The sequence below is a fragment of the Neoarius graeffei genome, chromosome 23 (assembly GCF_027579695.1).
Source record: "Neoarius graeffei isolate fNeoGra1 chromosome 23, fNeoGra1.pri, whole genome shotgun sequence".
NCBI classification, from domain to species: Eukaryota; Metazoa; Chordata; class Actinopteri; order Siluriformes; family Ariidae; genus Neoarius; species Neoarius graeffei.
In genome coordinates, this window is record NC_083591.1 from 5,339,222 (window position 1) to 5,366,543 (window position 27,322).

General features: G+C 42.2%; 3 protein-coding genes across 4 annotated transcripts in view; 1 reads left to right on the top strand and 2 right to left on the bottom strand.

Moving 5' to 3' along the window:
* The window catches only part of si:dkey-181m9.8 (uncharacterized), a 52,833-nt gene extending 39,358 nt beyond the window's left edge, over positions 1-13,475 (top strand). The window contains exons 18-21 of the mRNA XM_060905639.1: positions 3,187-3,253; positions 5,644-5,737; positions 7,827-7,995; positions 11,961-13,475. Coding sequence (XP_060761622.1) covers positions 3,187-3,253; positions 5,644-5,737; positions 7,827-7,995; positions 11,961-12,143 — 513 coding nt within the window. The 3' untranslated portion in view covers positions 12,144-13,475. The remainder of the gene's footprint in view (positions 1-3,186; positions 3,254-5,643; positions 5,738-7,826; positions 7,996-11,960) is intronic.
* On the bottom strand, positions 13,364-20,779 carry impa1 (inositol monophosphatase 1). 2 transcript variants are annotated; one of them, XM_060905642.1, is made up of 9 exons: positions 20,698-20,779; positions 17,981-18,110; positions 17,761-17,894; positions 15,695-15,799; positions 15,477-15,522; positions 15,287-15,395; positions 14,944-15,052; positions 14,034-14,185; positions 13,364-13,955 (listed from the first exon to the last, which is right to left on the bottom strand). In XM_060905642.1, exons 2-9 carry the CDS (start codon positions 18,041-18,043, stop codon positions 13,828-13,830), a joined length of 846 nt encoding a protein of 281 aa, XP_060761625.1. In that variant the 5' UTR covers positions 18,044-18,110; positions 20,698-20,779; the 3' UTR covers positions 13,364-13,827. The 2 variants fall into 2 exon arrangements, with proteins under 2 accessions (XP_060761625.1, XP_060761624.1); XM_060905641.1 differs by having other exon boundaries at positions 17,981-18,113; positions 20,698-20,745.
* A 1,630-nt stretch (positions 20,780-22,409) lies between these two features.
* Positions 22,410-27,322, bottom strand: part of fbxl7 (F-box and leucine-rich repeat protein 7) — an 80,651-nt gene continuing 75,738 nt past the window's right edge. The window contains exon 4 of the mRNA XM_060905229.1: positions 22,410-25,915. Within this exon, the coding sequence (XP_060761212.1) occupies positions 25,179-25,915 (737 nt within the window). The 3' untranslated portion in view covers positions 22,410-25,178. The remainder of the gene's footprint in view (positions 25,916-27,322) is intronic.

The window sequence follows — 27,322 nt, forward strand, 5'->3', positions numbered from 1 at the left end:
GGCCATTATCCGGGCAAGTGTTTTATCCTGCCCGAGGTGTCCCGCCATGGGATTAAAGTGAGCCGCCTGGAATACCAATTCCCGACGGCTCTTTGGAATTAACAACTGGGTGACACGCTCCTTCGTCTGAGTGTCCTGCGTCACTCGGTATAACCTATCTTTTAAAATGGAAAAATAGGGGAAGGTCGGGGTGGCATTCGGCTGGAGCGTTTGACCATCGATTACTCTCACTTGGTCAAACGCGTGTCGCAGAGTTTCGTCTCGCGATTGTTCCAGTGGGAAATCCGCGAGGGATTCCCCAATAGAAAGAGGAGGAGCCGGGGGCCCCTCACTCTGTCGCGGAGATGACATAGACGGCCCTGCGACCGCAGCTCCAGCCAAAACGACACCGGGACCCCCCCCGGCTAACCGGCAGGACCCACTCTTTACTAGGTGTGCCATCAACCCCCAGAATCCCGGCCAATTAGTCCCCAAGATTAAAGAGTGGGTAAGGCGAGGATTAACCGCCGCCTTCACTATAGATTTGTCCCCTCTGAAATGTATGTGGACCGACACCAACGGGTAGCAGTGAACATCCCCGTGCACACACAACACCTTCACCCCTTGTGCTCCCCCCAATGCCTCGTCTTGCACCAGGCTTTGGCGGATCGAGGTCTGGTTGCAACCCGAATCCACCAACGCCTGATAGGTCGCCCCTTGTACACTTACCGGTATGCGATATGCTCCGGCCTGATCGAGGGCAGCCTCTGGCGCGTCGGGGATCCGCACCACCGCCCCCACCTCCATCGCGGCACACTGTTGCTGCAGGTGGCCCGGTTCCCCGCAGCGCCAGCAAACCGGCCCGGGCCTCCCCTCTGCAGCTGTGGATTGAGGGTCACTCACCTGAGGGGGGGGAGAGACAGACACAGAAGGGAGAAACGGGAGGGCACCACGGGTGCGGCGGGCCGGCTGGGGTGGGGCCGGCCCCCGCCTCCGTGGTGGGGGAATGGGGCGAGGACGGGACACGGGAGGAGGGGGAAGAGAGAGAGAGAGAGAAGAGGAGAGAGAAGAAGACATCCGTTGTCCTGCCGCCGGGATAGCCGCCAGATGATCCTCCGCCAGTCCTACGGCCTGATCCAGCGACGCCGGGCGGTGGCACTGGACCCACTCCGCGGTTCCGGCGGGTAGGCGGGCGATGAACTGCTCCAGCGCCACCTGGTCGATGATCCCCTCGGCGTCGCGATCTTCGGCCCTCAGCCACCGCCAGCAGGCGTCCCGGAGCTGCTGGCCGAACGCGAACGGGCTGCCGACTTCCTCCATTCGCAGCGCGCGGAAGCGCTGGCGCTGCTGCTCCGGCGTGCGCCCCACGCGCTGAAGGACAGCCCGGCGAAGGTCGGCGTAGGCCAGCCGGTGGTCGGCGGGGAGCTGTAGTGCGGCTAACTGCGCCTCTCCCGTCAGGAGGGGGAGGAGGCGCGCCGCGCGCTGTTCCATCGGCCACCCCGAGGCTTCGGCGACCTGTTCGAATAATGCGATGAACGCCTCGGGGTCGTCCTGCGGGCCCATCTTAGTCAAGGTGATGGGAGATGGGCCCGCGGCCGGGGCGCTGGTGGACCCCGCTGACGCGAGGAGGCGCCGGAACGCCTCACGGTCTTCCTGTTGAGCCAGCACCAGGGCTTCGAAGCGGCGCTCCTGCTCCTTCCGGAGTGTGACGAGCGCCTGGTGCTGGCTCTGCTGGGCCGTGGCGAGGGCGTGGACCAAGTCCGCGAACGGGGAGGATTCCATGGGGCTGCAGGACAGGTGCTCCACGATCCCGGGTTTCGGCACCACTGTAGCGAGAATCGCGTGTGGGTGGAGCACAGAGGACGGCAGGACAGAGATCAGGTTTGTCTAACGGCTTTATTGCCACACTTTTCAGGGTTACAACACTGTTTCACAATAGCGCGAGAGACACACACACACACAGCGTCTTGTCCGGGTCTGCCTCTGCTCTCGCTCTCCCTCCTTAAATAGGGCGGTTTACTGGGGAGAACACACAAAACACAGGTTAATGACACTCAGGTGAAGCGATTCTGCCACTTACCTTCCCCAACTCCGCCCTCCTGTCACAGACCGGTGCTTGACCACGCCCCCGCTGCCACAATCACATTTGAGACTTTTAATTTGATTTCTTTCAGCACGGACAGCACTACAAAATGGCGTCCTCTCTATATAGCGCCCTATATAGTGAGCAGGGAGCGATTTCGGAAACGGGTTGTCAAAAGACGCACGCGCCCTCTTTCGAATGCTGACGTAATCAAGCTGGAAATTTTGGTTGTTTTGATAGCGATCAGGAAAGTTTGAAAAAAGTCGGCAGTAATCGTCTTTAAACTCGTTTTTGTGCAATATTTTGTTTGGAAAACAGTTTTCAAAATGGCGGCGCTGACACTTGACATTTCGAAGTCGCGCACAAGTCTCGTGAAGATCGCGGATAAGCGACGCCTGCTGTGGACCAAACGAGCTAAATTCAACACGGCTAAAAACCGAATAGGCCGATAAGTATCATATTTAATCGCAATTCGTTGCCAATACGAGTCACAATATACCGTAAGGTTACTAAAACCGAAAATGTAATTAAATAACACGTTAATTAAGAAATAAAGCAAGTTTAAAAATGAAATAAAGTTCTCCTTTAACCGAAGCTCTTGATTTGTATCTGCATGATTTGATGCACCGTGCCGCTGTCAAGTGATCGGCTGATTACAGAACTGCATCAAACAGCAGGTGGACCCCATGGGTGTTCTTAATAATGTGGCCAGTGAGTGTATATAGTACATTTTAGGAAATACATTTTAATATTTAACATACACAATTAGTGATGTCACAGTAACTATTGTGTGATGAAGCCGTTGATTATTTTCCATAAACTTTACGTCACTGTGTGCGTGTTTTTTTGTTCATTGATGATATCAGAATATCAAACTAATACCAACTAATTTATGAACAGATCAGTTTCTGCTTTTCTACATTGCTGTAGTTGTGACTGATTTGTGTGTGTGAAGTAAGAAATAAAACATTCAGGTGCTGGGATGAAGTGGAGTTTATATAACCATCCTGAAGCTGATTATTTTTCTATAAATGATATTACTCTTCTTTATTTATTTATGCAAGGTTTAAGATTAATACACGCCTCCTGTCGGCGGTTTCATTCCCTCTATCTTCTCTTCTCAGCACCATGGCGTGTCCCATCCGTTCGTGTCGAGACGGAGAGACGACGATGGGCAAAAGGGTCCGAAAGGTATCACTGCTGAGTGTTTAAAAGCTTCTTTAATACCACAGGAGCGTTAGAATTGGGATTAAAACGCAAAATGCTCAAAAATGTGACACTTTTTAACTAAGATTGATATTAGTATAGAATAAGACAGTCAGAAAAGATAGAAATGAAGGGATATGAGAACAGTCGACATTATGGGTTACGTTTTAGGATACAAATCAAATGTGTGTTCATTTTTTTAAAATACACAAACGGGGTATTCAGGGGGAAAGGGTAAATTGATATGAGAAATTATTTTACAGCGTTATTGTTAAAAAATGTTACAATGGACACCTTTGTATTGGATTAAACTGAACATGACAAAGTATTTGGCGAGAATTATGATTGTCTCATTTAAATTAGGATTAATTGCAGTGTCATAGTCGAGTCACTAAAGCTCGAGTCCGAGTCCAGTCTCGAGTCCCCAGTGTTCAAGTCCAAGTCGTTAAAAAAAAATTCAAGTCGAGCCCGAGAACAAGACTCTAACCGCACCATGTGACGGTGGCTGTTTTAGTTTGTTCCTGAACATGGCGTATGAACAGGTGAATGTGCTTCTCTTTATCAGGGAGTGTGCAGTATTCTGTCAGAGATGGTTGGGAGACGGATGTAAGTGCAGAAGGTGTGTTTATTAATACAAGTGAAGACAGATAAACAATCCACAGGCAAAATCGTAAAACGGTGAAACAGGCGATAGGTCGAGCGAAGCACAAACAGGCTATCGTAGACTCGGCAGAAACAAAGACGAGAAACAGGAAATCAGGAAAACAAACGAGGAAATAAGGCTCGGTAATGTGTCAGCAACGCAACTCAATACTTCGCAAAGTAAGTGTGTTTTCACAGTTTTTATATCGGCGTGCTGATTGCGCCTTAATCCTGTGCGGGTGCGAGTCGTTTACGGCGCACGCATGAGAGCCCACTTGGCGCGCCCCCGAGAGTTTATCTGATGCACGCACCAAGGCGCACAGGTGTAACACACTTGCACAAAATTAGTACAGAAATGAATGTAGATGTAAATATAAATATCTTGTGCCAAATTATTATGTCATGTTACAAAAAATAAAGAAAAAATCCAAGTCCTCGTCTCCAATTTATGAGTCCGAATGCAGTTAAAGGTGGGGTATGAGATTTTGGAATAACGGTTCCCGCAAGCCATATTTTGAAAAGAAACCCGCCCGCCCTCGCCATGCTCCCCCCCCCCCCCCCCCCCCCCGCGTCTCCACCCCTCCTCCCCCTTATAAAGCCTGAGAAAATCAGCCTTTATAATGGGTGTCTATTGCGTTACACACCAGTGGAGCAGAGTGTAAAGAGCTTGGAAAAATAGCTCAAACTTTCTCATTTAAACTGTGTTTTCAGCCCCAATTTTCACTCCACACACACAATTTTCTCAAAAGTAGTAGCCACACTTGTCCTGATTCACACAATGTGTCTACCTACACGATAGGATTTACAGTTTTTGAATGAGAAGCCTGAAAGTAAGGAGAGGACAGGCGCGCAGCCCCATAGACTGCCATTATAAACTTGGCAGAAAAGTCACTCGTTTTTAACTCGCTCTAGTGACCTCATTTTTTACACTACAGACAAAAGAATTACATCAGTGTGTTCAGGAGATCCTTGTGGCACTCACTGTGAAAGAATTGTGTGAATATCTCCTTCCGTTTTCGTGTAAATCCCCATTGTTTGGAGGGAGCGCACTGAGAAAATCCTGCGCTCTGTGTGACACTCTGCTCGCTCTCTCACACACAGAAGGGCGGGCTGCTCGCGGGCTTCAGTCTGATTGACGTGTCAGTATCCAATCATTTTGAGGTGGTACCTCGATATGATTGGATGGCATTTTTCCTTTATTTTACACTGTAGACTGGATTAAAATATTTCGTTTTTGGGTCAAACCTTCTATTGTACTGCTTGCAACATGGGTGTGAGGAGCTTTTCAAGCAATATGGTAAAAAATACTCCTGAAAAAAATCTCATACCCCACCTTTAATGCACGAGTCCGAGTCCAAGTCATCAGTGCTCAAGTACGAATCAAGCCACGAGTCCTTAAAATTAGGGCACGAGTCTGACTCGAGTACTACAAGCCTCATTAATTGTATAATATAATTTTCACAGTAGTATCACAGACGACACTTTTGAGGTGTTTTTGGGTTGTTGTTGTTGTTGTTTGCGTGTGTGTGTGGGATGGTCGAGTGACATCATCTTTGAGATTGGCCAGAGAGAGAGAAGGAAGCTCATGCAAGTTTTACCCAAGATTAGCCCCACTTGTTTTCCGTGAAAAGGGGAGATATTTTGGCGAACAGGTTTTTGAAAGTCTGTCAGTGTTGATATTGTGTGTTGAAAAGTGTGTCCCTATGCCCTGAGCGTAGTTCTGTCTGTCGTAGGTGTGTGTGGAGTGATGGAGCACAAAGAGACAGGCAGCGTGAAAGAAGAGCCCTGTGGGCGCCCAGCTTACAAAGAATATAACCTCTACTGCACGTAAGACACAATTTCATTTCCTGTTCAAGACCACCCTTCTTCATTCAGCTTCCTGATTTTACCCTACACTCAGGAAATCATTCTCGACACACATTCTGTCCTGACCATGACCAGCAGCTGCTTATACCACAGCAGTTTGAAAGAATTACACTTTTCTGTTTGTTAATGAAAATAAATTCATTTTTTTTAAATCAGTTTTTAGTTACATTTAATGTTGTGGAATATCCACAGATAAGTTAATTCCTGTTATCGCTTACGTTAAAGCAGCTATGAACAGTAGGCGTGTAACGATTCACCTGATTCATGATTTGATTTTCCCTCTGTACTATATTTTTGAAAGAAAAATTAAATGAAGAAAATTTCATTCCCAAAAAAAAGCAACATTTATTTTCCTATTTTTATCAACTTAAATATTCCTTCTGTTAAAGCTAGACGGCCTTTCAATTTCATTAAATCGGTGAAATTTAGTTCCGTCTGAAATGTGGTCATTGTGATAGATGTTTATTTTTGTAATACCTAAAAAAATATCAGGCCATTCTGTGGCTGGGAAGTGATTTAATTTGAGGGGATCAAAGCAAATAATGTGCATGAAATCGCTCACTTTGTGCAGTCAAGCAGACAGAGGAAGTCCGTGGAAAACCTTCTTCTTCTTTTGGGTTTTACGGCAGCTGGCATCCACAGTGTCGCATTACTGCCATCTACAGGTTTACCTTTGAGCGTGCACTGACAGTTCCATCATTCTGTCGCTAAACGAACAGCTGATCACACCGAGGTGCTCGCTGAGCGCCGATATTTATTAGTTTGATATTTCCTGCGTTTCCTTTCCTTCGTATATAACATAACGTCTTTTCTTCTTCTCGCTTTCCGTTACTGTAGTCGGGCTTTCACGTTTCATTCGCACACTTACATCCTCCATTTTCCTCTCCTGTTTCAAATTTGTATCCCACAATGCCTTGCGCGAACGGGGAAAGCCCACCACGTGATGGTGCATGATGTAGTATCTTGAATTGGGTCATGGTGAAGCAGGAAAAAATAGTGGAGAATTTAGCGACACGTGGAAATAAATTCATTAATTGTTCTATTAAAAAAAAAAGAATAAAATTGGAAGTCTGTGATTCGAATTCAGTAGCTTTCGGTCACTAAACAAAAATAATTGGGTGTCAGGGAAAATTCTTTTTATGACCTACATTTTTGAAAAATCTGAAAGGCTGTGTATATTTAAATTTGAAAAAAGTTTCATTTACTTAATAGCCAACAAAAATTATTCACCCGCATTTGTAAAGATTGGAGTAAAATACAATAGCCTGTTAACCAAAATATTCCTTTTCTTAATAAACGTTTATGAACATTTTGTACTACCTTCATTTGCTTTTCTTTTTTATCATCAGTCTGTAAAAAGCGAGCTCGGATTTCTTGTACAGTCAGTCACACAACAGCTCTTTCACACTTCAGATCTGTTTCTGCAGCATTCGAGCTGTTACTTCTGCATACAGTGAAGTCACATGTATTCCCACTGTTTTGTGTTCTTGCGCCCTCTGCTGTCTAAGCAGCACAATTACAGCGAGGAAAAACTAAAATTACACAGCCTGAGCTTAATCGCTATTTTTATTTCAAATCTTTTTTTTCATTGATTCAAATTGTCATAAATTTGTATCGTGATTTATCGTCACATGATATATCATTACATGCCTAATATCAGCATAAACTCCTCTGTCCTGAAGGCGTCAGAAAACTTTACCTCTGACTGTTATGAAGCACTGACACTGGAGACTCCTTACCCAAAACCTCCCCGTATCAATGATTACACATGTTCATGTGGTGCGTCCGCTGTTACTGTAGAAACGTGTTCATATTATATATTACATACTTGAACATGCGCGTTAATATAAATTGCGATTTGGAACTACTGTCAAAGCTGCTGCGATAGAAAATGAATCAACACCTTCTTGGCCAATCAGAATCGAGAACCCAACAGCACCCTGTGTATAAACTATTCTGTAAAAGTCACCGACGAGTCAAAGTTGTTCTGCTTTAACGCGTCCGTGGAGTTACAGCGAAAAGAATCTTCTCCTGTTTGTCTCTGCTGAAGGATTCATTATAAGGAGTGTCTGGTGGAGCTGATTAACCAAAACCGTCTCGATCCGGTGGTGCTGCTCGAGGGACCTGAACTGCGTGCCGAACTGGACCGCTGGAAGATCCCAGTCCCGGAGAAACAACCGCTGGAGTCAGACAAGATCTACACGGAGCACCTCAGACAGGTCAGAGTCATTTATAGTGATTAATTCATTTAGTTTATCTTATAGATTTTTAAAAATACCCTTTAAACACTACAAAGGCAACTGATGACTTGAGGAACGTTACTTGTTCCAAAAGCAATGCATCCGCCACTGATTAACAGCAAATTCATGATTTTGGAATTGAGTGTTGTTTATACATCTCTGGCAACCCATGTTATTTTAAAAAAAATAAAATTAAATTTAAAAAAAAACAAAACCTAATTGCAGAAATGAACATATGTGCAACATGCCGTGTCTGAAATCGCTCACTCATTCACTACTCCCTACTCCCTGTATAGGGAATTACTATATAGAGGACTATACAGTGAGCTCATTGGTTAAAATGAAAAAACACTTTCGGACACTAGTCCGTCACGCTGGTATTTACGTCATTACTGTCGCACAATTAAAACGTGCCGGATCAGCCGGTGGTGGGTTTCAAAATAATAAACACATGCATGTACAGTGTTTTTGTGATAAATCCATATTATACTGAGCGCATTTCCAACATTAATCAATACAAAGCTCCTGCAGCTTTCAGTTCTTTTAAATCAAGGCTGAATACTTTCTTCTTTGCCGCTGCCTTTTATTAAATCACATTTGAGACTTTTGATTTCTTTCAGTGCGACCGTAATGCATGATGGGATATATTGCTTGGTTAGTCACGATCACTGCTTTTCATGATGCGCTGTGGGATACTTTGAGTGCACTATATAGGGTGTAAATAATCCTCACTATCGTTTCAGCAGCGTCACTATATAGCAGAGCCTAATCTAGGGTACGTAATACGCGATAATATGCATTTTTTTATCTGTCTGTTGCACATCCACTTTTTGGGCACGAGAGTGATATCGCGTATCTATTCATTTTGTCGCGCATTTATAAGTAGAGAGCGTGTAGTCGCGTTTTACTGAATCTTGTGCGTATCAATTTGTCAGCACCAGCTAGCAAGCACTGCGGTAAATATAGCGTTGTTTACACACCAATCGGAAAATATCGGAAAGGACCGAAGTATTCCGAATGGTTTATTTAGCGGGTAAAACAGTTTTGTGAACTATTCTATCATTGGTCACTGAACCGGAAGACAGTGTATCTCAACCAATCGTGTGAAGTGTTTTAAAAATACCCAAAAGCACATGGCATAATATCGTTCTGTCTCATCCAAACATAACAATAAGTTTGTGTACAAATATGATCTTAGAGTAATTATATGACAGTGTGAAGACATACTAAGTCATTTGATTCTGATTGATAATGTTTTTTGTAGTTTGAATTTGATATTATTTTCCTAATGCCAATATACAATTAGTTTGATAATGTTTGGTATTATGTAAGTTTTATTTAAAAATATTATGAAATATATTTAATCTGTTCTTGTGTAATTGTAAGATTGTAAATGATAATTATAGACTTTTTAGGAAGTCTGAATTTTGAGATTATCTCCAGTCATTTATGTCAAAATCTAGTTTAAACATAGGTAGATTGTTTTTCACTCTCGTGAAAGGTGGTCTGAACAAAACAAATATGATAGCATTTTTAAATATTTGATAGTGATTTTATTTTATTCAGAAAGTCAGATTTTTCATCTTATTATTAATTAATAGTGGCAAGACTACATGGATTTTAGACTTGACTATATCAAATGATGTAATATTAACCTAGTCATATTTGAAATGCAGTATTATACTACTGGTGGTCAAATTGGTAAAAAAAAGGCTAGTCACATGATTTATAGTAAAACAGTAACCTAGTCATATAACAGAAAACTGGTCGTATTTGTAAGGTTTTGCAGTATATAATCCTTCATATACAACCCTGATTCCAAAAAAGTTGGGACAAAGTACAAATTGTAAATAAAAACGGAATGCAATGATGTGGAAGTTTCAAAATTCCATATTTTATTCAGAATAGAACATAGATGACATATCAAATGTTTAAACTGAGAAAATGTATCATTTAAAGAGAGAAATTAGGTGATTTTAAATTTCATGACAACAACACATCTCAAAAAAGTTGGGACAAGGCCATGTTTACCACTGTGAGACATCCCCTTTTCTCTTTACAACAGTCTGTAAACGTCTGGGGACTGAGGAGACAAGTTGCTCAAGTTTAGGGATAGGAATGTTAACCCGTTCTTGTCTAATGTAGGATTCTAGTTGCTCAACTGTCTTAGGTCTTTTTTGTCGTATCTTCTGTTTTATGATGCGCCAAATGTTTTCTATGGGTGAAAGATCTGGACTGCAGCCTGGCCAGTTCAGTACCCGGACCCTTCTTCTACGCAGCCATGATGCTGTAATTGATGCAGTGTGTGGTTTGGCATTGTCATGTTGGAAAATGCAAGGTCTTCCCTGAAAGAGATGTCGTCTGGATGGGAGCATATGTTGGTCTAGAACCTGGATATACCTTTCAGCATTGATGGTGTCTTTCCAGATGTGTAAGCTGCCCATGCCACACGCACTAATGCAACCCCATACCATCAGAGATGCAGGCTTCTGAACTGAGCGCTGATAACAACTCGGGTCGTCCTTCTCCTCTTTAGTCCGAATGACACGGCGTCCCTGATTTCCATAAAGAACTTCAAATTTTGATTCGTCTGACCACAGAACAGTTTTCCACTTTGCCACAGTCCATTTTAAATGAGCCTTGGCCCAGAGAAGACGTCTGCGCTTCTGGATCATGTTTAGATACGGCTTCTTCTTTGAACTATAGAGTTTTAGCTGGCAACGGCGGATGGCACGGTGAATTGTGTTCACAGATAATGTTCTCTGGAAATATTCCTGAGCCCATTTTGTGATTTCCAATACAGAAGCATGCCTGTATGTGATGCAGTGCCGTCTAAGGGCCCGAAGATCACGGGCACCCGGTATGGTTTTCCGGCCTTGACCCTTACGCACAGAGATTCTTCCAGATTCTCTGAATCTTTTGATGATATTATGCACTGTAGATGACGATATGTTCAAACTCTTTGCAATTTTACACTGTTGAACTCCTTTCTGATATTGCTCCACTATTTGTCGGCGCAGAATTAGGGGGATTGGTGATCCTCTTCCCATCTTTACTTCTGAGAGCCGCTGCCACTCCAAGATGCTCTTTTTATACCCAGTCATGTTAATGACCTATTGCCAATTGACCTAATGAGTTGCAATTTGGTCCTCCAGCTGTTCCTTTTTTGTACCTTTAACTTTTCCAGCCTCTTATTGCCCCTGTCCCAACTTTTTTGAGATGTGTTGCTGTCATGAAATTTCAAATGAGCCAATATTTGGCATGAAATTTCAAAATGTCTCACTTTCGACATTTGATGTGTTGTCTATGTTCTATTGTGAATACAATATCAGTTTTTGAGATTTGTAAATGATTGCATTCCATTTTTATTTACAATTTGTACTTTGTCCCAACTTTTTTGGAATCGAGGTTGTAGTTTTTGATCTAAAATCTTTACATTTTTAAAGTTCAGATCGGATCATAATGTTTGTGCAATACTATAAACTGTGGATAAGTGTTTGCTGATATGGTTTTCTTATCACTGTATTAAAGGATATGTATAGTGCCATAATTATGATATTATATAGATTAACATCTGATATGAATGTTTGTTAAATGTATTTAGTTTTATTAATAAAACTGTTCTGTTTATAGATGTACTCTTGAAAATATCTACCAATGTATTACTTATTTTTCTGTCCCCACTAACTGGAACAAATGAGGGATATTTTTACCCATGTTAATATTTTCTGTCCCGTGTTTCTACAACTAGTGAGGGATCTGTCCCCTATTTTTAAATTCCTAGATTAGGCTCTGTATAGTGCCCTATATAGTGAGTAGGGAGCGATTTCAGACCCAGGGTCAAAGGTCGAACAAAAATGATAATGTAATGATGTAATGTAGAGTACACTGGAGAAATACAGAGCTCGCGACCCAGGTTATCGAAGTGTCTCTTGTTTTATCAGATATTGATCCAGAGGGTGGGTTTGACCACAAGCGTCACTTCGAGGTCAAACCCGGCTGCTCCACCCACACCGTCGCCTTCTCCCACCTCCCCGATGCTCGCTGCCGCGCCCTGGTACTCGGTACTGAACCCCAGCAGAGCCAAAGCTGAAGACTCGCAAATGCTGCTGCTGCTCAACGACTGAGGAGAGACTTTAAATCAAAATCACACACTGAGACTGAGGAAGATCCGACAGGTCTCCAGAGCGCCATCTTATCCGGTGTGAATCCACTGTGCTGTGAGGTTTTATTCCCGGACTAGCACGCCCGATCCGTCAGCAGGTACGCTCCTGAAACACGACGGTGATATCAGGCGTTGCTGTTCATTGGATCTTCGACACCTCCAGCTGTTTTGTCTGTACGTATTTCCACAGCGACTCGGTTTTGGCTCTGTATCACAGCACAATGTTTACAAGCACTTTATACTCTGACCGTCTGACCACTCGCTCAAGCTTCATCTTCATACGTATTGATCTCAGATTCTAACCCGATGTTAAATGTGACTTCTCTGAACTGCAGATCCACCTATACGTGCATTTACTTTTTTTTTGCAGAACAGGAAATAATAGTTACAACCAGTTATCGTTTTATGATTTAATATATTTAATTTATTTATTGTTCTTTAGGATGGTTTCTCAATCATAGTCTGTCTCGCGTTAACACAAACAGGAAGCAAGATTACAAATCACTTAAAACTGATTTGATTTTTTTTTTTCACCACTGGTGCAAAAAAAAAATCTCAACTCTGGAAGGTTAAATTGCATTCTGTTGGTTTATTCACCAAGAAATTATGCTTTTCTGGAAGGAGCATCCAGTGTCGGCGCTTTATAACGGTCAGAGATAACAGTGTAACTTTTCTGAGTTTCTTGTTTACATGACGCAGCATTTCTGCCTTATTAACATCGAGAGAGGGGGGAAAAAGATGGTCGATTGTTTGTTTATCGCCGCTGTAACAGGCGTTTCACAACGATAAACGGCTAAAAAGTATGACAAATTGTTTTATACTGTATAATGTGATGTTCGAGGAAAATATTCAACTTTAACCTTGCGTCATCACGGTGATTATTTTCCTCGAACAGCACAACAGGGTTTGATGAAAATAAATATTTCACAAGCATTCAAGTGTGTTAGCGTACAGAGCCAAAACAAACGCTAACAGACTGCACTGAATTTTTATTCTCACTCGTCTTGTGGTTGTTTTTTTTGGATACAAGTGTGAGACTTCTCTCACAGAAGTGACTCACAGCGCCACCACCAGACTAAAACACTGACCCTGATAGTGTCTCCTCTTCACTCTTCTTCTTCTTCTTTCTAAAGTGCATTCGTTTAAAAATAGTTTCATGTGAATAACCATCATGTTACACTGTTGGGATTGAAAGAGCACAGGAGTGCGGTTTTACTGATTGTGAAGTGAGCATTAAACACACACACACACGTGGCATTGTGAATAACTGGGATAATAAAATATTTTTCTATCACGTCTTCTGTATGTTTCAATTTTCAGTATATGTTCCTATCTCATATAAAGTGTTTATAACATGATGGAACAAATATATAACAAAAACTAAGTAGATTGGAGTTCTGATAAAGTCCGTCTATGCAAAATAAACACCGTTATAACAAAAATCAAATATCACAGGTGCCAACATTTATGATTTCACCGTAGCACTTGATGTTTTAGCCTTACAGTGATATGGAGATACACCACCCTTAACCGGCTTTATAACAATCACTTCTGTGACCGTTTTAAGACTGAATGTAAAAACAGGACAAATTCTTAAAGGAAATTTAAAAAAAACATCATAATTAAACATAACCTCATCATTATTATTATTTAGTGTCTAAAAGGGCGTCGTCCCGGACAGCAGGAAACGTCTCGAGCTCTTTAATAACTCTCTCAGCGATCGTTTGGTTATTCGCTGCAACGACTCTTCTGGACATCAGGTCCATCGGTCCACCTGCACGTTAAAGAGCACGACAGTGAGCATGAAACTGAGGGTACAGGCTGAAGGAACCACAGACTGATCATCTCTCACCCTCTAAGTCCATGAGAACGCCTCCTGCCTCCTCCACGATGACCGCGGCGGCCGCTATGTCCCAGCAGTGGATCCCGATCTCATAATACGCCTCCACGCAACCGCTCGCCACCAGACACATGTTCAACGCAGCAGAACCTGCACCACGTATCCTGAGAGAGAGAAGGAAGTGGGGAGAGAGAGAGAGACAGGACAGCAGAGAGAGGGAGGTAGAGAGAGACAGGAGAGTGGGTAGAGAAAGAGAGAACAGCAGGGAGATGGAGAGAAAGAGACAGGATAGTAGAGAGATGGGAGGGTGGGTAGAGAGAGACAGAGAGAAAGGTGGAGGCAGAGAGAGAGGTAGCAAGAGAAAGGGAGGTAGAGGGGGAAAGAGAGAGATGGAGGGAGGTAGAGAGGGGGTAGAGGTAGAGAGAGACAGGAGAGCAGAGACGAGAGAGAGAGAGAACAGCAGGGACATGGAGAGAAAGAGACGGAGGTAGAGAGAGATGGGAGGGTGGGTAGAGAGAGAGGTGGAGGCAGAGAGACAAGAGCAGAGAGAGGTAGTGAGAGACAGGGAGGTAGAGAGGGGGTAGAGGTAGAGAGAGATAGGAGAGCAGAGAGAGGTTGTTCGCTTTGCTTTTCTTTCCCTTTTAATGTTTCTTCATTTCTTCTTTTTCTTCCTTTCTTTCTTCTCCTCTCTTCCCATTCCTTGGTTTTTCCTTTACCTTCCCTTCTAGTTTATTTTCTCTTCCTTCTTATCTTACCTTTCCTCCTTCTTTTCCCCTCCTCCCTCCTGTCTTTTCTTTGTTTCTTCCTTCCCTTTCTTTTATTTTCCCTCTTTGTGTGTTTCCTTTTCCAGAATTGTAACATGGCCTTGAAGAGAAAGCTTACTGGGGTGTGTGTGTGTGTGTGTGTGTGTGTGTGTGTGTACCCATGCACTGGCAAACACAGGATCTTCCTCATGTTGGAGAAGATCTTGTCGACGGCTTCAGGATCTCGGTTTGAGCCGAACTCCGTGGCGATGATGGACTGATTAATCTCTGAAACGGGGTTTAGATCAGGATCAGGGCTCAAAGTGGAAAATACTGTTTTTACTCATCAGCTGTTCAAAAAAACGAAACTAAAACTATTTCAAACAGACGCTTAATTTAAACGTATTATTGATGAAATAAGTAAATAATGAACGTGTGCATCAGTCATGATTTCCTCGAGCCGCGACGCGACGGTGTGAAAAAGAGAAAAACAGAAGTGATGATCAGCTGAAGTGTGTAAACCTTTCTGAGTGGAGACTTGTAGAGGTTCTCCGTTACAGAAGGCTCCTTTCCCTCTGCGCGCCGTGTACATCTTATCCTCTATACAGCTGTACACCACTCCAAACTCTAACTGCAACACACACACAGTGCATTAGCTCTAAAGGAGAAGGAAGTGGTCTGGAGTAAAAGGAAGTGGTGTGAAATCCCTCACCGTCTTCTCCACTGCAAACCCGATGCACACAGCGATGAAGGGAAATCTGGATAAAAACACGAACACTGATCTTTATTCCTCTACATGTTTATACATCATCAGCTTCTTGCAGTCCAGATGATTTAGAAGTGAATCCAGTCCTAACACCGAGCACCGGAACATCACGGCTTACTCTGATTGGTGGTGAGAAGGTTTGAAGGCGTGTCTGGTTAACTGACCCGTGGACGAAGTTTGTGGTGCCGTCAATCGGGTCGATGATCCACGTGGGGTTTTCTGACAGGACGCAGGGCTGACCATCAGCTACAGACTCCTCACCGATAAAACTGACACACACGAAGAGAAGCGATTTAAAACGTGACGTTTCTCTCAAAGGTCATTATTCTTCACTTTATCCTTTTTATTTATTTATTTATTTCAGTCAGTGTTTCATCATCAGGCAACAGAATCTAGAAAATCTATTTATTAGAAATAATTATGAATAATATTTTTTACTGTTCTCGCAGGAGCTCTGGTAACATTTGATGACAATTTAAAAAAAAAAAAGACACTGGAAATGGAACAAAAAATAAAGCGGAAAAATAAATGAAATGTTTAAAAAGAACAAATGAGTAAATAAAAATGTATAAAAGATATTTTATGTATATAAATGAGTAAATAAGTCACTAGATCAATATGTGATTATGCAATAAAAAGTACAATGCATATCATTATAATACATAGGGCCAAATTACTCAATTCTGATTGGTCGATCAAGGAGGGCTTTTTTCCTTAAAGTGCCATTCCACCATTGGATGTATTCTTTGGCATAAAATACAATATATTTTATGACAACATGACTAGACAGAGAAATCTTTTAGCTTCAAAATGATATATCAAACATAATTTTTTGACAACGACAAGTATATTAATTTTGCGACCAAAGTCACCTACCCTTTTAATTTCCGCGCGGTAGTGAAACGTGATGTCATCGGCAGGTTCCCTTTCTTGTGTACCACGTCACGTGTGACGTGCCACAGATTATCAGCAATGGCGGATAGAACGCGATTGTCAGCTTCGGAAAAGAAGCGAAGGAAAATAGCAAGTGAGACGGTCGATGGTGAATATCGGCACAGCAATCGACAAGTGGAAATCGCGTTCTATCTGCCATTGCTGATAATCTGTGCCACGTCACACGTGACGTGGTACACAAGAAGGGGAACCTGCCGATGACATCACGTTTCACTACCGTGCGGAAATTAAAAGGGTAGGTGACTTTGGTCGCAAAATTAATATACTTGTCGTCAAAAAATTATGTTTGATATATCATTTTGAAGCTAAAAGATTTCTCTGTCTAGTCATGCTGTCATAAAATATATTGTATTTTATGCCAAAGAATACATCCAATGGTGGAATGGCACTTTAACACGGGGCTGTATTTCTGAAATGCTATTGGCTAGTTCGTTGCTTGGTTACGGTTACAAAAATTAGCAAATTCTGTCAACAAAATGGCCGACTCAGCAATGCCGCGTTTTGCTATATTTGACGAAGAAATGATAAACCAATTGAAAGCTGCAAGCGAAAATGAAAATACCAAAAAAAAGTATGAATTTTTGTCTTTCCGTGTTTAAGAAATGGGCCACAGAAAGACAAATAAACGACTCTAGTGGCGTATGAATGCTGTGAGTTAGACAAGGTGCTCTCGCAGTTTTTTTGTGTCATGATGAAAGACGCTTTAGAAACTGATTCAAATGTGCAAGACAGTCTCGCGCCCTGATTGGTTCAGAAAATGTGAATGACAAATGCCGTGAACTTGAACGGCTTCCGAAGTATGAATTTGGCCCGATATATTATAAACAAGTAATCGTATGGTTCCTCGTAAAATTAAGGATCAATTTCACTCGTGATTTCGAAGTTTTGAAATTGCCCGAGTCGCAAAACTTCGAAATCACTCGTGAAATTAATCCTTAATTTTAATTAACGAGAAACATTTATTTCTTATTTATTTCAAAGTCAATTTGCAAGACAGACACCACGTCACTAAATACGGAAAAAGGAATTCAGTGAGTAAATAAATAAATGGGTAATTCGTAAATAATCCCACAATAAGTAAAAGTAAGTAAATAAAAATAAATACGTACAGAAATCATTAAATATGATGAGATTTCAGAAATCAGTCAGAAAGATAAAGTATGTAGTGAGACAAGTAGGAAGAGAATAAATAAATAATGAATCAAATACATGAGCAAATAAATGTGACCTGTTTGGGTCAGTGTGAGACGGGTGTGATTTTATTTATTTTAGATACCTGTGCGTCGGAAACTTCTCCTTGACTGACGTGATGATGAGCTGCTCCACTTTCTGGTCGGTTTGAGTCACCAGGTCCACCGACGTGCTTTTACACATGACCTTCCTCTCATTCTGCAGAGCCGCACGTACGATCTGTAACACAGCAAACAGCAGTACGATGAGGACGAGAGAGCGAGCGAGAGAGAGCGCAAGAGAGAGAGAGAAAGAGAGAGTCAGACCTCTCCTGCTTTTCTGGCCACAGCCACAGCGTGGTCCATGGCTTCCTGCCAGACATCAGGCATCTCCCCTCAGTGTAACCTGTCTCTCAGAGACCTGCAGTGAAACACAGCAGAGAACCAACCAAAGAACCTGCTGGGGAAAAAAAAATCAAACTATTACCACATGAGCTTCTTATAAAGAAACGTGTAACAGGATCAGTGCTGTTTCTCTTTCTTAACCCTTTCATGCCCAGTGTCCAAAATTAATCCTGTTAAATCAGCTCTGACTCGCTGGAGACTGTTCCTGTAAAATCATCGAACTCATTTCTCTTGCTCTTGTCAGTGCAGAACGACTCCACGTCTCTCGGACGGCTTTACTACGCAAAATCAAAATAAAGCTAAATCATAAATAAAGAAAAGTTTTGTGCCAGACTCCAGTGAAAACCTGAGCTAGTGTTCGGTTTTCTTTTTAAATAACTGAAGATTATTTCCATCTCCAACTTTTACCTGCAAGATCATGTTTTACTGTGAACATTAATTTTCTACACGTCAAGAATAGATACATGGAGAACAATATTCTGTTTCAATAAATGGTGCTTTCTTTCAATCTTTTATTCAACATTAGACATCTTAGACCTGTTTACAAAAGACACTGAATTATTTTCTCTCTTTTTTAAAATTAGTTTTATCCTTCTGCACTTGTATTTCTACACATGGGCAATCCATGTACTTACAGTGGTGCTTGAAAGTTTGTGAATCCTTTAGAATTTTCTATATTTCTGTATAAATATCATCAGATTTTCACACAAGTCCTAAAAGTAGATAAAGAGAACCCAGTTAAACAAATGAGACAGAAATATTATACTCGGTCATTTATTTATTGAGGAAAATGATCCAATATTACATATCTGTGAGTGGCAAAAGTATGTGAACCTCTAGGATTAGCAGTTAATTTGAAGGTGAAATTAGAGTCAGGTGTTTTCAATCAATGGGATGACAATCAGGTGTGAGTGGGCACCCTGTTTTATTTAAAGAACAGGGATCTATCAAAGTCTGATCTTCACAACACATGTTTGTGGAAGTGTATCATGGCACGAACAAAGGAGATTTCTGAGGACCTCAGAAAAAGCGTTGTTGATGCTCATCAGGCTGGAAAAGGTTACAAAACCATCTCTAAAGAGTTTGGACTCCACCAATCCACAGTCAGACAGATTGTGTACAAATGGAGGAAATTCAAGACCATTGTTACCCTCCCCAGGAGTGGTCGACCAACAAAGATCACTCCAAGAGCAAGGCGTGTAATAATCGGCGAGGTCACAAAGGACCCCAGGGTAACTTCTAAGCAACTGAAGGCCTCTCTCACATTGGCTAATGTTAATGTTCATAAGCCCACTATCAGGAGAACACTGAACAACAATGGTGTGCATGGCAGGGTTGCAAGGAGAAAGCCACTGCTCTACAAAAAGAACATTGCTGCTCGTCTGCAGTTTGCTAAAGATCACGTGGACAAGCCAGAAGGCTATTGGAAAAATGTTTTATGGACGGATGAGACCAAAATAGAACTTTTTGGTTTAAATGAGAAGCGTTATGTTTGGAGAAAGGAAAACACTGCATTCCAGCATAAGAACCTTATCCCATCTGTGAAACATGGTGGTGGTAGTATCATGGTTTGGGCCTGTTTTGCTGCATCTGGGCCAGGACGGCTTGCCATCATTGATGGAACAATGAATTCTGAATTATACCAGTGAATTCTAAAGGAAAATGTCAGGACATCTGTCCATGAACTGAATCTCAAGAGAAGGTGGGTCATGCAGCAAGACAACGACCCTAAGCACACAAGTCGTTCTACCAAAGAATGGTTAAAGAAGAATAAAGTTAATGTTTTGGAATGGCCAAGTCAAAGTCCTGACCTTAATCCAATGGAAATGTTGTGGAAGGACCTGAAGTGAGCAGTTCATGTGAGGAAACCCACCAACATCCCAGAGTTGAAGCTGTTCTGTACGGAGGAACGGGCTAAAATTCCTCCAAGCCGGTGTGCAGGACTGATCAACAGTTACCGCAAACGTTTAGTTGCAGTTATTGCTGCACAAGGGGGTCACACCAGATACTGAAAGCAAAGGTTCCCATACTTTTGCCACTCACAGATATGTAATATTGGATCATTTTCCTCAATAAATAAATGACCAAGTATAATATTTTTGTCTCATTTGTTTAACTGGTCGATGATGTTTTAGGTCATATTTATGCAGAAATATAGAAAATTCTAAAGGGTTCACAAACTTTCAAGCACCACTGTATTTAAGTGAAAAAAGAAAGCCTAAAGAATAATTTATTCATGAAAGTGTTAACAGACTTTAATCACCTCTAATTAACTCTAATAATAGCTGAATTACCTAATATTAATAGCAAATACTGTATTCAGTTATAGGGCCCTTATTTCATTGCCCTTCATAGTGCACTTTTTACCGGAAGTAGGAAACTAGTTATCATTTTACAATTAGATATAAATGATGATTATATTTAATCCATGATGATAAACCTCTCATGACCTCCTGATCAGATTCACAAAGAAATAACAATAAATCTACTAATTATATTCATTTTTCTATTCTGGAAGTTAAATGAATCAGTTAGTGATGCAGGTTAACACAGACTTCAACAACACAGCATCATCATGCTGCTCAATAATAATAATATTCATAATAATAATCATAATAATAAAAGAGAAAATCACTAACCGAACACAAACTGATACAGGAAGCCAGAAGCTCTGCGCTCTTCTTCGGTGGTGAAATGAAAGCACGCTCAGGCTAGATGATGGTAAACACCAGCGCTCGTCGCCATCTTGTGGACAAATGCGGTACTACAACATGCGATTTTTTTTCCCTCATTTTTTTAAATTAAATTCTGTTTTAAAAACGCAACACAAGTCCAGAAAAAGGTGCACAGGCAATTAATCAGCAAGTATATACATTCATTCATACGTACATACACACAGAAATATATATTTTTAAAAAGAAAAACAAGAAGAAGAGAAGAAGAAAGACAGAAAACTTGAAATAGTGTAATCGAACACCAGGGGGCGCTGTGCAAAATATAATTACATTGGGCTTCCGTTAATATTTATCAAGGTCAATATTATTTATAAATTAATTAGCTGGATAATATTTAAGTAGATCTGAAATTCTGTTGTATAGAAAATTCTTTAATTTCATTTCATTTATAGACCTTATATGGTATGTAGTATGGTTAAGTTGTTTTTTTTTTCAATAGAATTCAAAATATTCATAGAATTAAATCATAATGTTAATGATAACAATTAAATCTGTGCATAAGAGAAAAACAAATTCTGTTCCTCCACTCAGCTGACTTGGATTCTTCTGAGTGCATTCGCCCAGAATCAGAAACGATAAGGAAGATCACATCAAATTAGGACATTTTTTCAGTAATATCTCTGCTCATTAAGTATAATTAATTCAGCTTTTAGGAAATACCAGAGCTAATTATGTGCTATTAAAAATAGAAACATTAGGCGTGGCCAAATCAGCCATCTGGTATATTCTTAAAAAGAAAGAAAGAAAACACAGGTGAGGTCAGAAACACCAAAAGGCCTGGAAGACCATGGAAAACCACTCTGGAGGATGACAAGAATCCTTTCCCTGGTGAAGAAAAACCTTTCAGAAGAGCTGACCAGATCAAGAACAGCCTCCCGGAGGTAGATGTTTCTGTGTCAAAGTCAAAAATCAAGACCAGAGTACAAACAGATGGTTGAGCACTGGATGGCAAGATGAACACCATTGGTAAGCCTCAAAAACCAATGAAGCTTACTGCAACCCAAAGATTTTTTTTTTTTAAGTGGAATGTTCTGCAACGGCCAAGACAAAACATCTCAAGAACAACCAGGAAGTGACGACGACTGCCGTAAAGACCTGGTAGAGCTTCATCAGGAAAGAAACCCAGCATCTGGTGATGTCTATGAGCTCCAAATTTCAGGTAGGTATTAGAAGAAGCCATGGTTAAGCTGAAAGGTTAGTGAAACAGCTTTGGGATCAAAAGGTTGCTGGTTTGATTCTCTGGACCAGCAGGAATGGCTGAAGTGCTCTGGGTATGTTGTACATCACTCTGGATAAGAGCATCTACTAAAGACCTGTAATGTTAATTTTCCTGCAAAGGATTTGCAACCAAATAATGACAAGTTAATGTATGATGACATTAGTTTGTCTAATTACTTTTGCACACATATACAGTAAAAAATGCTGTCATTTCTACACCGTTCACTGATTTGGGTGTAAATCCCTTCAAATTAAAGCATATATTCATTATTTAATCGCTGTAATATATTGTAGTGGATTGTCCATGTCCAAATATTTATGGACCTGGCTGTATATGCAAAAAAAAAAAAGACACAAGGAAACAGGATTTTTTTTCTTTTTTTTTTAATATGGCTTTGATATCTTTATTTCACCATGATGTTCGCAGTTGAAACAAACATTCTGTTCATTATTAGGACGTGAAAATGGCACCACGGTGAATTTCATGTTTATTAAGTAATCAAACAGCCGGGATGTACAGTATGTCGAGGAGGATCTGATCAAATGTTGTGAACTGGTGAACCCTTTATTATCAAAAGCAACTATTCTGAAATAATATGAACGTGTAATATGGTACATGGCTGCTTGTTGGTTGGTTGGTTGGTTGGTTGGAACAGGAAATAATCCAAATATTGAATGTCACTAACAGATTGTCGTACGTTTATACTTCACTGACGTTATGTAATATTTCTCCTTCATTAGTGATTAAATTTAACGAAACGTGTATTGTATATTGTGTATGTTGGCTCTGCGTATGCATCGTTAAATTAACAAACCAGACAGAGCGAGTATTCAGGACAAATGCATGTGTGTGTGTAAACAGTGTGTCATGTTAAACAAACCATAGACTACTGGATCAGCTCGACGAATTATTGCTTAAATTACGTTCCCACGTCTCAAAGGGAAACTGCACGTCTGATTGTCCATCCCTTTAAAAATTCCTTCCCTTTTCAAAAATAGAAAATACGCTTCTGTACACGATCGCTGGAATATAATTCAACAAGGGAAGGGGAAAGTATGAGAAAATAGAGACGAAGCATAAATATGGGTTAAACACATATAAACGAGTCCTTGGTTTAAAAAAAAAACAATAAACAGTCATATACAGTAAAACGTGTTGAGAGTGCTCAAAAAAACAAAAAACTGAAAAGTCGACCTGTACCCAATTTCAGTTTCCTCCTTGTAAATGCGCTCGACGTGGTGGGTGATAAGTTTGGTGTTTTGTCCTGAAGCTATGAGGTTAATCCTGTATATTGAAGAATGGACACAAATCTTTTCCACAAATACACGTCCAAATTTTCATACACATTCTTTAACTGAAGAATTATAAAGGGAAAAAAAATTAAGTTTTAACCTGCAACTTTAACATCCAGACTTTACGAGACAGGGCTTTGTGAACTGAACGATTGCAAAATGGCTGCCGTAGTTTCCAGAATTCAGCAGTGAATTTTTCCTTTATAGATAATTCACACCGTGTCCTAAACCACTGCACTGACGTGACTGAACATCTGGATCAGGTTTGACACAGATACTGGGATCGTTATCTACTTCGGCCTGATGGGTGCAGTGCGGAACTGAAAACCAGAAAACAAACATATCTTCGCTGATGGTGTTTGACATTTGAGGTAAGGAGGAGGAAACTTTGCATATCTAATGTCTTTCTTCTTTAAGGTCTGGATACATTAAGCTCATTTCGTTTGGCAGACAAATTTAATATTCAATCCACAGAAGTTGGAGATCTGTAGCGACAGTAATCCAGATGATCAGACGCCCCTTTTCCACCAACATGAACTAGGTGCTGGTCCTAGGGCTGGTCCTACGGCCAGTTCGGAGCTGGTTCAACTTGAGAACTTTCTAAAAACTGTAAGGGCCTCTGCATGCTCTTGCGACAAGGCTTTCGCAGATAGCTTTTTGCAGACAGTTGTAATTTATCGTTGAGTGCGGAGTAATAGGCGTGCGTGATGTTATTCACCGCCACAACGCAAGGGGGCGTGAAGTCGCTAGGAGTAGTTGGTGGGTGTGGTTAGTGGAGTGTTTATCCTCCGGTTACTTATAATGACTAGAACTGGAGTCGTATAGATGTACGTACTTCCTCACTTCCTCGATCAACCGCTCTTCGTGCTGCTCCATCTTCGCTCGTGTTTTTAAAAATGCCGGTCGTGAAAACAAACCAAACCGGGAAAGTAGGGAAGCGGAAGTGCGTGTACAGCGGATGTAGAGTGGACTAATCAGAGCCCTCTTGTCTGCGACGCTGTCTGCGAGGCCTCTGCGGTGGTCACAATTTTTGGGAGGTGCGCGCAGAGCGTCTGCGAAGGGGGGGGGCTACGCAGACGCCATCTGCGAGGACTGCGTTGTCAGCATAAATTGGCCTTAAAGCCACGTCATTACGTCGCTGTATACCACTGTTTTCTCAGCAATGGGAGCGCCAAGCACAACAACAATGGCAGACGACTGGACTAGTTAGTTTTAACCCCTGATAGAAGTGGTTCTTGGTTCTAGTCCAGCAAAGGCTAACTGCAGTATCTGCATATTTCAGGAAGCCATGGCCTAATGGTTAGAGAAGCAGCTCTGGGGCTGAAAGGTTGCTGGTTCAATTCCCTGGACTAACAGGGATGGCTGAAATACCCTTGAGCAAGGTGCCTAACCCCAACTAACCCTAGGCTACTCGAGGTACACTGTATGTTGCTCTGAATGACTGTCTGCTAATGAAGTTTCAGTGATTCTGCAGATACTGCAGTTTGCCTTTCCACAACAGAAGTCTTGATGGTGCTCTAGGACCAGTTTTCCTGACCGAAAGTCGGTTCTTTGGCTGTCGAAATGCAAAAAAAAAAAAGGTTCGCGATTACGCATTGGCTCCAAACCGGCCATCAAACTGCCTCGGTGGAAAAGGGGCATCATTAATCTTTGGCACTTATTTGTAAATCCATTTTTACTACACTGTCATGTAAACTGTCGTGTTATCTTAGTGTATACAGACCTTACCGACCGACGTACAACCCAAACATGCTAGAATTGCTAACATCGAATAGAAACAGAGCTTGTTAGCATTATACATATGTGATTGTCATCATAGCTGCAGCCAAACGGACATGTTCTTGTGCATTGAGCTGTCTGTATCACTGTCGCTTTCAGAAGAAGGCGGGGTTGGTGTGTTCGATGATGCAGCGCTTGCAGTGGCGCTTGACAAAGCGCAGCGCGTCGAGCGACACATCACAGTCCTGCACATTAAGCAGTTGCAGGTCGAAACAGTTGGCCGCCACAACCTGCAGCCCGCGGCCCGTGATGCTCTCGCATGCCTTCAGGCTCAGGCGCTTCAGATTGAAGCAGTTGAGCGCGAGTACCTCCAGCCCGGCGTCCGACACCAGTGGGCACTTCCCGATGTCCAGGCTCTTGAGCTTGGGACAGCTCTTGGCCAGGTGCTCGATGCCGTGGTCCGTGAGGCCTTCGCAGCCTCGGGCATTCAGATAGCGTAGCCTGGAGCAGTACTTAGCGATGTAGCGCACTCCTACATCGGTGATGCGGCCACAGTGAGCTATGCTCAGGTAGCGCAGGTGGCCCTCCAGCTTGGCGATCTCGCGCAGCCCGAAGTCACTGACGAAGCGGCAGTCACTAACGCTCAGCTCGCGCACTGCCGGGCAGTAGATGATGAGGAAGCGTAGACCCTCATCGGTCAGGCGCACACAGCGTCGCAGGTACAGGTGCGTCAGCTGCGTGCAGTGAGCCGCGATGATGTGCAGACCCTCGTCCTCCAGCGCAAAGCAATCGCTCATGTCCAGGTAGCGGATGGAGATTTGCTGGCCGTGCAGAGGAGAGAGTTTAATGGATGCTTCCCGCGTCAGACTGATACACGTCACCTTCGAGCATCCTGTACAGGAGGACGACACAGAAAAGAGATCGTTATAATCGGAAAGCATTTTATTGGTCTCATGTTGTTAACTGCTCCTTTAACACCGTGATGAATTAGACAGGTCCAGGAAAAGACGTTTGAAAAAGTTTATGAACGGTGTGCGTCTCTTTGTTCGACTCTATACAGTATATGCCTTTGTTTTTGGTCTTGTCAGTAATTTGTTACTCAAGAAGAAGAAGAAACCTTTATTCGTCACATGCACACTTCAAGCACAGTGAAATTCATCCTCTGCATTTAACCCATCTGAAGCAGTGAACACACGCACACACACACTCAGAGCACCCGGGGAGCAGTCAGGGGTTTGGTACCTTGCTCAAGGGCACCTCAGCCCAAGGCCGCCCCACGTCAACCTAACTGCATGTCTTTGGACTGTGGGGGAAACCGGAGCACCCGGAGGAAACCCACGCGGACACGGGGAGAACATGCAAACTCCGCACAGAAAGGCCTTCGCCGGCCACTGGGATCGAACCCGGACCTTCTTGCTGTGAGGCGACCGTGCTAACCACTACACCACCGTGCCGCCCAAATGTTTGCACCCGTTCTGTGTTTATCCCTCAGTTAGCTTGTCTATGTCCAATAAACCCTACTGTTTCTGTGTTTCGTTGCAAAGTCTCATCATGAAATCAATTATATACAGAGGGGAACCGTCAGGGCCTTCTTTATTAATTTCATGATAATTATTCTCCTCTAATTCTAATTCGGCCTCGTTTTCTATCAAATGTGCTTCAGAAATGAAAGCGTTACTGTCCTGAAAACATTAAAATAGAGTGTGTTTTTATGTAGGAAGTGATAGATGACTGATTAACCAATCAGATTTTGATTTATAGGGGGAGGGAGCAAAAATTGATCACCCTCGGCCTTCTCGAAGGCCAACGTGAGCTTAACTGCGAGTCGGCACCATCAGTGCAATAGTGAAGTCACCTTCCAGCCCGTGTAGCGTTCATCAGTAGTGTTAGCACTGGCTTGACCACTTTATTAGCATTCGCTATCTACATACATGTCAACCTATACGGAATGTCCGTATTTTATACGGATTTGATTCAATAAATGTAGTATACGGGCGTACAAATAAAGTTATACGGATTCTTTAAAAAAACTTCAATATTTATTTAGAGCTATAATCAATTCCCATGATGATAAAAGAGCGCATAACATTTACAAACGTACTGTACACCACAGACAGCCAGTAAAGAGTCTTATGAAATCGCATATTATCTTGTGGTAGCGAGACTTCGTTCCACTTTTGATCATGCGCACACCGCATTGCGAGAATCCCGACAACCGGGAAGTAACATTTTGTTTGAAAGCGTATTTCCGCCTGAGCGACTTTCACTAGCGACTGAAAAGATTCTGAATGGGCACTCC

Bases quoted from the DNA above. Each gene is read 5' to 3' on its own strand.
- impa1 (XM_060905642.1), bottom strand. From the start codon at position 18,043: ATGCCTGATGTCTGGCAGGAAGCCATGGACCACGCTGTGGCTGTGGCC. The intron at 15,523-15,694 runs GTCAGTTAACCA...GTTTTTATCCAG, and splicing joins ACCACAAACTTCGTCCACGG to ATTTCCCTTCATCGCTGTGT. The intron at 15,053-15,286 runs GTTTACACACTT...ACCCCGTTTCAG, and splicing joins ACAAGTCTCCACTCAGAAAG to AGATTAATCAGTCCATCATC.